We start from the raw sequence: 11,952 nt of genomic DNA, 5'->3' as shown, positions 1-11,952 counted from the left end.
TGGGCTTTTCTTTTTTGGGCGTTCCGCCACCCGCCCCCCCATCCCCCCCACCCCAACTCAATCTCCTTACTCACTATTGGCCTGTTCGGATTTTCTCTCTCTTCCTGATTCAGTTTTGGTAGGTTCCATATTTCTAGGACTTTATCCATGTCTTCTGGGTTGCACAGTTTTGTTGGCATATAGTTGTTCATAGTAATTTCTTATGATCTTTTTTATTTTTGTGGTATCAGTTGCATTGTCTCCTCTTTCATTTATAATTTTATTGATTTGCCTCTTTTTTCTTTTCTTGGTTAGTCTAGCTAATGGTTTGCCAATTGTTTACCTTTTCATGGGCTTCCCTTGTGGCTCAGCTGGTAAAGAATCTGCCTGCAATGGGGGAGACTGGGTTTGATCCCTGGGTTGGGAAGATCCCCTGGAGAAGGGAGAGGCTACCCATGCCAGTATTCTGGCCTGGAGAATTCCACGGACTGTATAGTCCATGGGGTTGCAAAGAGTTGGACATGACTGAGTAACTTTCAATTCAATATCTTTTCATAAAACCAACTCTTAGTTTTGTTGGCCTTTTCTATTGTTTTCCTATCTCTACATAATTTACTTTTGCTCTAATTTCTATTATTATTTGCTTCCTTCTGCTACATTTGGGCTTTATTTAGTTTTCTTTTTCAAGTTCTTCTAGATAATTAGATTTAAAAACATTTACGATTCCTTATCATCCAATACATTTAACCCATTTTTGCATATCAGCATGGTTGATGTTTATTTCTATGTGAATTGTCTTATTCTAAGCTTTTGTTTGATAGCCATTTTCATGTTTTCTGTCTCTGCCTTAGGGGTTGTGCCTTGCTTTTAATTGATTTGAAAAGGGACCTTTAAATTCTAATAGCCATTTTTGCATTCCAAAATATTTAAACAAGTATTATCTCAAAACTACAGCTAATGATTCCCTCCTTTCATGTTTTGTTTTTCTTATTCCTCGCACAGCCACTTCCTGTTAATGATAACATAATCTGGGATTACTGAACAAAATTTTTATGGAAAAGGGTATCTTTTTAAAATAAAGTAGGTTAAATCTTTAATTATTTTTAACATCTGCAGTGCTTTTGAGCCATATTTAAATAGTTACACTTGCTCCTGTATTTTATTTCCATATTCACCATCAGGACTTCTACCATGCAGCTCTATTTCAAAAGTTTTTATTTTGAATCATCTTTTAGTTATTTCTATCAAATCAATTCTTCAGAGCTTTGGACTCTTCAAAGCTCATATATAAACAAGGATTATTTTTGTGGCTCATACATATGGCTGATATAAAATTAGTGAATACATATGTCCTTTTCTCCTCAGCATATTATATATACTATCCAGTGTATCACATTACTGTGTGATACACACTAAGATGATTTTGTGCCTTTGTAAGTAATCTTTTCTTTCTCTCCTTGAAAATCTGTGTTCTCTGTCTTTAAAATTCAAAATGTCATCCGAGTATTGAACAATTTTTGTTATTTTTGTTTTGACCACAGTGGGATCTTTTTATCTGAAGATCAACATTTTCCTTTAGCTCAAGAAAAAGTCATTCTATAAATAATGCTTGTCTTCTATTTATTCTGGAACTTTCATCTAGACATGTCAATAATCCACATATTGGATGCCCAACCTCTTTTTTAATTTGGCGGAGCTGGGTCTTAGTTGCAGAACACAGGATATTCAGTGGCATGAGGGATCTTCAGTTGCAGCATGCAGGATCTAGTTCCCTAACCTGGGATCAAACCTGGTTCCCTGCTCTGGAAGCTTGAAACCTTAGTCACCTGACCACCAGGGAAGTCCCCCAACCTCTGTTCTTAATATCTGTTTTTCTGAAGCTTTAGTAACAAGGAGACCCAAGAACAAAAACAGTTCAGAGATCCAGGCTTGTCTCAAGGCAACAGTAGTTACTAAGTTTCTGAGGTGGAAAGAACTCTGAGCAGTCAAGAACAGAAAGAAGATCCTCTGAGGGGGGTGCAGAGGGAGAGGGGTGCTTGATGGCATCAGAGGAAAAAGGTGGGGCCTTGTAGACCACAAATTTAGTGTTTGAGTGTGAAGAAAAGCCATTGAAGGACTTTAATGAGGGCAGTGACATCATTTCAATGTCAAGTTCATTTTTCCAAGAGGAATGCATTGAGGGGAAGAAAGAAAATGGACACTGGCTCTGAAGCTCTTACAGTTGGTTAAGAAAGAGTCAACTGTAGCTCAAACCAACGTGATAGCAGTGCAGAGGTGGGAAGATGGGAATTTCAAGATAATTGTGTATAACAGATCAGTAGGACTTGATAGTCACCTGGATATAGGAATGAAGGAAAAGGTGGAATCACAAATGGCCAAGATTTTTGCTTCAATAACTGTTAGACTTCCAGGGAAGGCTATGCCAAGGGAACCTGCTTAGGAGGGAAAAGTATAGATTAGGGAACAAGCTAAACTGTTTTAACAAAGAGATCCTAAAATACAGTGGCTTATATGAAATAGAAGTGTATTTGTCTTCACATAACAAGCAAGAGGTGAGCAATCCAAGTAGCAGGCTTCTGTCTCTGGGTCTGGAGTAGCTGCTCCAGTTGCCACCATTTCCAGCCAGTGAGAAGGGAAAAAAGAAAGTGGAAGGCAAGTAATTTCCTTTTAAAAGGATGTGACCTACATATGCCCATGTATGTGGGCTCCTCCGACAAATTATCCTCCAGGAGAAAAGTCCCCTTACATTCAAGTCCTTATTTTTTCTCCCACATTACAGGGCACTCTTGTTTTATACTGACAAAGAACTGTGAGGATAAGGACATGTTAGCCTGAAATACTGACACCAGCCCAATTTTAGATTCTTATAAAAGTCGTTCAAAAGCTGGCCTTGCTGCTTTGAGTAAATGAGTAAAGCACTGTTCCATCCAATGCTGGGCTGTACTGTGGTTTCCCTGGTGACTACAGTACCAAGATGTGGCGGGCAGACATGATCAGGCCTCTACTGCCAGGCGACAGATACCACCTGCTAGAAAAAGAATCAGGTTCTACTCTTGGCTGTGGCGCTAACTAGCTGTGTGAATCTGCTTCTCAGTCTTCTTATGGGCAAAATCACGGTGTTGACTGAGGTCTCTCTCAGCTGTAACATTGTTTTCAATGAGAATGAAAGAATAGGATGCCCGAGGCTAAACATCAGTAAGGAGAACTGCTATAGATTTAGACGCCAGATGGAATGCGAACACTATTTGTAGCTCTCCAAATTTACATGTTGGAATCATTTACTGAAGACAGTAGATTTTACTCTAGATCAGAGTTTCTCAACCGTGACCAGATAATTCTTCACTGTGGGTGGCTGTCCTGTGCGTTCCAGGATATTAAACTGTATCCCTGGCCTCTCTCCACTAGATGGTAGTAGCATCTCACTCTCAGTTGTGACAACCCAAAAAAAAAACGTTCCCAGACACTGCCAGATGCCCCTAAAGGGCAATAGTGCCTGGGGCTGAGAACCACTGATCTGGATGTCTTCCTCTGTGTGTGTGTGTGTTAGCCGCCCAGTCCTGTGCGACTCTTTGTGACCCCACGAGCTGTAGCCCCCCAGGCTTCTCTGTCCATGGAATTCTCCAGGCGAGAATACTGGAGTGGATTGCCATTCCCTTCTCTAGAGGAACTTCCCAACCCAGGGACTGAATCCTGGTCTCCTGCATCGCAGGCAGACTCTTTACCATTTGAGCTACAGGGAAGTCTTCATTTATCAATACTTTTTATGAAAAGTGAAATTAAATGTATCGATACAATGCACAATATAGTCAAAGATCTGAAATAGAACTGGGTTTCTTCTTAACCATTTCCCATCTGTAATCAATAAAGATTATTCCTCTTAAGAGGAGGTAAAAAAATTACCCATATGAAAAACACTGATAATAAATAACCATTAATAAGCACGACTGATGATGAGTAGTTCTGCATCTCTCTAATAAGCTCTTTTGTATTCTGTCAAGTAGCACTCCAAAATAAAAGTTATGACTTCTCTTATGGCTTCATATTTCTTTACAGCAATCACTAAAGTAACTTCCAATTTGGTAAACTAATAACTTATGCCGTTTAGTTTTAACGGAATTACATCTTAATCATCCAGCTAAAGTCATAAGAAAGTAATGACACTGTCACTTGAAGGTCATCTCAGTCTTCTGATCACCACGTGTCTAATCAGACACCCTTAAATTAATTCCAGCAGAAAGTCTAAGGAATTAATGGATCAAACTCCTAGCATATAAAGTAGTATGCTAGTACAGCTAAAAGACAATACAGGAGAAATATCCTATTTAAACTTTCGATAACAGAACAACACAGAAGTGGAAATCTCTGTGAATTTGTTTTCTCTTTTTGGTAACAAAACATTAATACCTTATACTAGTGTGATACTATAAGGTTTAAAGAATAACAGAGCTACACAATACGCTTGAGATAGGAGAGACTGTCCTAGAACTTACAGGAATAAAGTTCCTTAGGTTCCAGGCACATCTAGTCAACCCTCAGTTTTGACTCGAACAACTACAAGTGGGCCAGTTTATAAAGAAGCTGTTCTCTACAGATGGCTCTTACCCATTACAAAACTCTTAGGATAAACATGTTTATACTTTGGCAGAACTGTCACATGGATGCTATAACCTGTATAATCTCCATAATTGTGGGAATTATACAGCACTATTCGGTGAAATGTCTTGCCTTCGCTCATGATCTCTTCAGTCTTTTTTCCAGTGGACATACAGTTTTCCAAAAAGTTTGAATCTTCTGAGTACATCTCATCTCCTGAAAAATAATGGTTTAACTTTAGTGTTATTTTATAAAACCTTCCAATATATTAGTATTTATTTTTATTCATTTCATGTGTTTGGAACTGATATAGCTGTTAAATAATCAGAACTTTTTGAGTTTACTTCAATATATTTGTGTTTTTAATATCCCACCTAACCTCCCCAGTTCTCCATTTTCTAGCCAAGAATTGTCTTTGGGCATAAACTATATGCCCAAAGTTATAAATATTTATAACTGGTACTTTTTCATCCTGAACTATAATTTTTTATACTAACGCAAGACTCTCTATTTCATTCACTATAATGTTCACCTTGATATCCATATAATTTTGGTGTTTCAATGTGGGCTGCTCCAATCATCTTAAGGTTAAATTAGAGAAATTATCATTTATACATCAAAACTGCTAAGCTGTCCCACTGCAGGATGAGTAACGAGTATTACCACAATTCTGAGAAGTGAGACAAGCGGCTGGTAAGTAAGAGAGATCAAAACACTCCACTGTAAGGTGCAACAAAACTTCTGTCCTGTACTAACTCAACAATAACTGACCACCAACAAAACTCTCTTTCAATCAAATAAGTATAATTTACAAGTCTTCATAATTCAAAATTAAAAGGTAAAAAAGTGAGATAATATTTAAAAAAGAACTCTTGCCAATGTCTAGGAAATATATCTACATAAGTGTATATAAAGTCATATATCCAGAATTTCTGGTTATAATAAAAACTATGAAAATCTTATAGAACTTGAGCTTATCTAATTAGTTTCACTGTAGCGTAAAAAACATAGATTGTAATTCGTGTGTCTGTGTGGGAGAACACTGCCATACAGCCCAGAGCGTTAAATGGGAATATCAACAAGAACATTGGTAAACACATACTTACCTGGTAAAAGATGGATCGCCCCATCAGCAGTGAACAGTATGATCGGCATCCATCTTTCCGTTCCTTCTGATTCACGATCCAAAGAAAATTTGTGCAAGTCAGAGAGAGAGGCAAAGTTTCCCAGTCTACGAATTTCGTAGAACTGGGGGGGTGCAAGCAAAACTTCCCTGGATACGAGGCTTTCAATTGCCTCTGACGGAGACGACCACTGCGGAAGACAAAGGTAGAGCCTCCTAAGGTTTCCCCCACAGACACTGCAAGATTTGAGATTCCTGACTCAGAACTTAAGATCTAACCGAAAAAAATGTAAAAACTGATTCACTGATGTATCTTGCTAGATTCCTCTGAGACAACAAGGAAAGATTCAGTGAAGAAAGCTGGGTTGGTCCCCTTCAGAGGTTGATCATTAGGACATGGATCCTGAGAACTAGTAAATAAGCCAGGATAGATCACAACGGGTTGAACTGGGAGAGTTGTTCAGCATAAAAGGCAGGAGATGCTAAGAAGGCAAGGAGGTTCTGATCACTTTCAAAGGAAGACTGAAGTATAAATTCATGGCAGCAGATTGAGAACTTAGTAGTGCCTGTTCATTCCTCCCATAAATGGGAGGGACTCTCAAGAGTCTCTCATTCTTGCCTACCTTGGTTAGGCAATAAGGACATGCTGGTGGACAAGACAAAGCTCTCTCAGGCCTAGTAGGGCCTTCAGCAAACAAAATGTAGCATGGTACATGTAGTGTGTTAACAATGAAGGTAAAGAGCCAGGAGCAAGAGAAGCTTTCAGAAAGGTCAAGAGGCATGACTCAGTCTATTGTCCCAGGAGTGAAATAACTGCATTATATCAACCAGTCAGCACTTAACGTAAGTGACCTCACTGCTGTGCCCTCTTTCCCAAGCCTTCCTTCCTTCCACATTTAGATAAAAAGAGATGATTCAATTAATATGAAAGAACTCCAAAAGGTCTTTCTTTCTTTAACTGCTTTACTGCTAAATATCCACATACACTGGGGAAATTGACCCTCACATCCAAAACCAGGGAGTTGAAATTGATTGCCTTGAATAATTATAGCCCAACAATTTATAAGCTTGTATGAGAAACCTGAGCAACTTGTTAAATCTTCACTGTATGGAGCCCAGCAATCTACGTTTAATAAGCATCCTAGATTCTTCTAAAGTTGGCCAAGGCTACGTTTTGAAAAACAAAGCTTTGGTCTTAAAGGACTACCCAATCTCTAAGGTATGCTTTGTCAGTTCCATGCCAGTTCAATGGTAACAATGACGATAAAGGGTTAAACAACAGGCATTAACTCAATTCAACCTGTTCAGGTCAGTCCAGACCATAGGCTAAAATAATCTTAATTAACTTATTGTTTATTGGTTACTAGTAGAACACTGCCCAAGATACTTCACATACTTTCCAATCCTTAATCGCTGCAGATGGTGACTGCGGCCATGAAATTAAAAGACGTTTGCTCCTTAGAAGAAAAGCTATGACCAACCCAGAGAGCATATTAAAAAGCAAAGGCATTACTTTTCAACAAAGGTCCATCTAGTCAAAGCTATAGTTTTTCCAGTAGTCATGTATGGATGTGAGAGTTGGACTATAAAGAAATCTGAGAGCTGAAGAATTGATGCTTTTGAACTGTGGTGTTGGAGAAGACTCTTGAGAGTCCCTTGGACAGCAAGGAGATCCAACCAGTCCGTTCTAAAGGAAATCAGCCCTAAATATTCACTGGAGGGACTGATGCTGAAGCTGAAACTCCAATACTTTGGCCAACTTATGCAAAGAACTGACTTACTGAAAAAGACCCTGATGCTAGGAAAGATTTAAGGCAGGAGGAGAAGGGGATGTCAGAGGATGAGATGGTTGGATGGCATCACTAACATGATGGACATGAGTCTGAGTAAGCTCCAGGAGTTGGTGATGGAAAGAGAAGCCTGCCGTGCTATAGTCCATGGGGTCACAAAGGGTCAGACACGACTGAGCGCCTGAACCGAACTTCCTGACAGGAAAAGTCCTACACCTTTAAAAAAAAAAGAAAAAGAAAAAGACAAAATCCAGTACTCAATTGAAGATCACATTCAACATTCCATCAAAAACTGGGCTTCCTGTGATGGCTCAGTGGTGAACAATCTACCTACCAACGCAGGAGACTTGGGTTCAAACCCTGACCTGGGAAAATTGCTTAGAGACGGAAATGGCAACCCACTGCAGTATTCTTGCCTGGGAAATCCCATGAACAGGGGAGCCTAGTGGGCTACAGTCCATGGGGTTGCAAAAGTCAGACAAGACTAAGCGACTGAACAACAACGACAATAAAAAACTACAAGACCTCAGCAGAAAAATGTGACCCATAACCAGAAGAAAAATCAGGCAACAGAAACAGACCCAGAAATTATAGAGATGATGGAACTGGCAGAAAAGGACATTAAAAATCACTGTTACAAGTATGTTCCATTGGCTCAAAGATGTAAAGGAAAATATGAGAGAAATAGGAAATGTTTTTTAAAAAAATAAATGGAAGTTCTAGAGATGAAAATTACACTGAATGATATTTACAGCAATTTTGATACTACATATAAACAGAGAAAATTTGAAAATGCAGCAATAAATCTACTCAGAATAAAGCACAGAGGAGAAAAGTTAAAAAAAAAATGAACAAGGCATCAGGGACCCACAAAAAATTATCAGGTGGTCTAACATACATGTAATCGGAGTCCCAGAAAATAGAGGGAGGTGAAAAATATTTGAGGAAACAAGTAATTATTAACAAAAAGAAAACTATGCACATCATAATCAAATACTGAATACCAGTAATTAAAGAGAAAATACTTAAAGTAGGCATACATATCAAAACCAAAAATACAAACACATTACGCACAGAGGAACAGAGTTAAAATCAAACTTTTCTAAAAGATGATGAACATGCACTAAATTTATTGTGGTAATTATGTTATGGTGTATGTAGGTCAAGCCATCATGCCATCACCTTAAACTTACACCATGTGCTGTGCTAAGTCGCTTCAGTCATGTCCAACTCTTTGCAACCCTATGGACCATAGCCTGCCAGGTTCCTCTGTCCATGGGGATTCTCCAGGCAAGAATACTGGAGTGGGTTGCCATGCCCTCCTCCAGGGGATCTTCCCGACACAAGGATCGAATCTTTGTCCCTATGTCTCCAGCACTGGCAGGTGAGTCCTTTACCGCTAGTGCCACCAGCTGTGTGTCAATTATATCTCAATAAAACTGGAGGAAAAAAAGGCAGATTTCTCACCAGAAGATCATGTAAACTGGAAACTAATGAAGTAACATCTCTAAGTACTGGCAGAAAAAAGAAACAAAAACTCATACTGTCAATCTATACAGAATTCTACACCCACACGAAATAGCTTTCAAAAAATAAAAGCAAAATATTTTCAGACAGATCGTCTCTGGAGTGGATTGCCATTTCCTTCTCCAGGGGAACTTCCTGACCCAGGGCTAGAACCTAGGTCTCCCGCATTGTAGGCAGACGCTTTACTGTCTGAGCCACAAGGGAAGTTAACACCTTACAAAGGAGCTTCCAAATACCCGAAGGAAAACCCGACAGAACTGAGAATAAGACAAAGCCGCAATTGTTCGTCACCGATTTCAACAACCTTTTCTCAGAAATTGATGGAACAGGTAAACGATATGGAAGACCTAAAAAGACACTATCAACTAACTTAACCTAATTGACATTTTTAAAAACACTCCATCGAATACAGCAGAAAACACATTCTTTTTCAGGTGCAGAGGAATCATTCACCAAGGTAGGCCATATCGGTAGCCGAAAGTGAAAGTCGCTCAGTCGTGTGCCACCCTTTGCGACCCCACGGACTATACAGTCCACGGAATGCTCCAGGCCAGAATACTCGAGTGGGTAGCCTTTCCCCAACAAGTCTCAAATGAAAACGTTTCAGATAAATTCTAAAAGACTGAACTACGAGGAAACAAACGGCTGCGGGGACGAAATAAGTGAAAGCGTGGCAACTGCTCAGGAAGGAGCGCTAGAATTCCTGGGATCTCCGCCGGCCACCCGCCGGAGAAACTGCGTGGGGAGACATCTTCGAGGCCCTGGGGCTGCGAAGCGGGAAAAAGCAGAAAGCAGTTCACCAGTGTCACAGCTTTGGCCTGCTGGGCAGGGGTCCGGACCGCGTGGGTCGCGGGCCCGCTCCGTAGCTAACTGGCTATTACGGCCCTGAGGCAGCCTACTGGAGGGTCCGGGGGCGCCTGGGCCGCCTGCCGGGGTCCTCACTCTCTAGCTCCTGTGGGTCCCCACTCCGGGCCGGGAGGACGCCCTACCTGGCAGTCCACCACCTCCATTAAGTCGGGGAAGACCGGCGGCGGCTCGTTCAGGCAGCACAGGAAGAAGGTGGTCTCGAAGCGGCGGCCGCCGGGGCGTGAGAAGGGCGTGATCCAGCCGCTCCAGTCGCGCAGCGCCCAGATGTCGGGAGTGCAGTCGAGCTCCGCGCACAGGCTCAGGAAGTGCCGCGGGTCCCGGCGGACGCGGGCGCGCCAGTCGGCCAAGGCGGGCGGCGGCGCGAGGGCGCAGCCTGGCGCCTGATCAGGGGGCCGGGGGCCCCTGGGCCGCAGCAGCAGCACGCCCGCCTCCTCGAATGCCTCGCGGATGGCGCAGATGCGGAAGGCGATGTCATCCGGTAGCGCCGCCGCGTCCTCGTCCACGGCTCCCGGCTGGACGTTGGGCAGCACCGGGAAGGCGGCGCGCTGGGGCGGCGCGGGACCCAGGCCAAAGCGGGGGGGCCAGTGGTGCGGCGCGAAGAGGCGCAGCCAATCGGTCGAACTGTCTGCCGCCTCCAACACCCCGCCCGGGAAGACGTGCGCCCCGGGCAAGAAGCCTTGGCTAGCGGAGCGCTGCAGCAGCAGCACCCGGAATCCCTCGGCGGGTGGCTGAGGCCTCGATGGGGCGGCGGGGACCGGGCGCGTCCAGCCCGCCGCCAGCACTAAGGTGGCTGCCCGCCTCCAGTTGCTTGGGCCCGCTCGCACCGGGACACTCATGGCGGGTGGCGGCGCGCGGCTTACGGGCTCGGGGTTCTGGTGCGACTGGAGCTCTCCCGGGAAGTGAGCACGGAAGCTGGCGTCTTGCTAAGTGAACTCCCGCCTCTGCCAGCGAGGCGCGCACGGGGCAATCGGTGAACCCGGGTTGTTTGGCCGAGCTGGCGCCTGCCCGTAAGGAGGGTGTGGTGCGGACGGAGAGAAGCTCCGCCTCGAATGCCCGTGTTCCCAGCCAGGTCCCTCTAGCAGGACAAAGGCTGTCACAGCCACGTGCTAGGAGGGCCTCATCTTCCTCACCCAGGCAGGACACATGGCCTACAGCAGGAATGCTTAGGGTTGCACAATGACTGTCGAGGTAAAAGTGCGATGCAAACCTAGGCCTGGCGACACAAACCTGCTCAAACAAAACCTGAGGACTAGGACTTTCTCGATTAAACCAGGAATAGACGAGAGGATATGTTTCCTTTGGCGGGGGGTGGGAGGCGGTGAAGGGGAATCCAGGAGGTAGGTGTGGGAGCTTTGCAAACTGACATGAACCCCAGCAATGAGAAACTGACGGATGAACCAGATACCAAAATACAAATTTCACACTGCACAGAGTGTAAAAAGTGCTCCTTGAATCCCAGGACAAGCTCCTGCCTTGTGATCTGGGACATCTTTTATTGTCAAAGGCACCTGGGACCACCTTAAGCATTTTAGGCCATTTGATAATTTACTCTTTCATGAAAAGTGAAAGTGTTAGTCACTCAGTTTCTTTGTGACCCCATGGACTGTAGCCTACTATAGCCTACATGGACTATAGCTCTTCCGTCCATGGAATTTTTCAGGCAAGGATACTGGAGTGGGTTGCCATTTGCTTCTCCAGGGGATCTTCCCCACCCAGGTATGGAACCCAGGTCTCCCCCAATGCAGGCAGTTTCTTTACCACTGAGCCACTGGGGAACAGTTTCTCCTACAATTGCTGTTATAGTTGATCACACATTTGTTACGTTTTTGGATGAGTATACAGACCATGGGATTCCCAGGTGGCACTACTGGTAAAAAACTTGTCTGCCAGTGCAGAAGGCATAAGAGACATGGGTTTGATCCCGGGTCAGAAAGATCCCCTGGAAGAGGGCATGGCAACCCACTCCAGTATTCTTGCCTGGAGAATCCCACAGACAGAGGATCCTAACAGGCTAGTCCATAGGGTTGTATAGTGCCACACACAGTTGAAGTGACTTAGCGCAGAACACTTACA

The 11,952-nt window shown here is 43.4% G+C and overlaps 1 protein-coding gene across 1 annotated transcript; it reads right to left on the bottom strand.

Annotated features, from left to right (window-relative positions):
* Positions 1 to 1,582: 1,582 nt before the first annotated feature.
* On the bottom strand, positions 1,583 to 11,737 carry NUDT19 (nudix hydrolase 19). Its single transcript, XM_069550307.1, has 3 exons — positions 10,002 to 11,737; positions 5,679 to 5,886; positions 1,583 to 4,788 (listed from the first exon to the last, which is right to left on the bottom strand). Exons 1-3 carry the CDS (start codon positions 10,713 to 10,715, stop codon positions 4,565 to 4,567), a joined length of 1,146 nt encoding a protein of 381 aa, XP_069406408.1. The 5' UTR covers positions 10,716 to 11,737; the 3' UTR covers positions 1,583 to 4,564.
* Positions 11,738 to 11,952: the final 215 nt, after the last annotated feature.

Source organism: Ovis canadensis, chromosome 14 (genome assembly GCF_042477335.2).
Source record: "Ovis canadensis isolate MfBH-ARS-UI-01 breed Bighorn chromosome 14, ARS-UI_OviCan_v2, whole genome shotgun sequence".
Classification (NCBI taxonomy): domain Eukaryota; kingdom Metazoa; phylum Chordata; class Mammalia; order Artiodactyla; family Bovidae; genus Ovis; species Ovis canadensis.
The sequence above is the reverse complement of the archived record's forward strand: the minus strand, read 5'-3'. Positions and strand labels throughout refer to the sequence as shown.

Excerpts from the sequence above, each read along its gene's own strand:
- NUDT19 (XM_069550307.1), bottom strand. The coding sequence starts at position 10,715 with ATGAGTGTCCCGGTGCGAGCGGGCCCAAGCAACTGGAGGCGGGCAGCC. Across the intron at positions 5,887-10,001 it reads TGGAGGTGGTGGACTGCCAG|TGGTCGTCTCCGTCAGAGGC; the intron begins GTAGGGCGTCCT and ends TGTCTTCCGCAG. Across the intron at positions 4,789-5,678 it reads GGCGATCCATCTTTTACCAG|GAGATGAGATGTACTCAGAA; the intron begins GTAAGTATGTGT and ends ATTATTTTTCAG.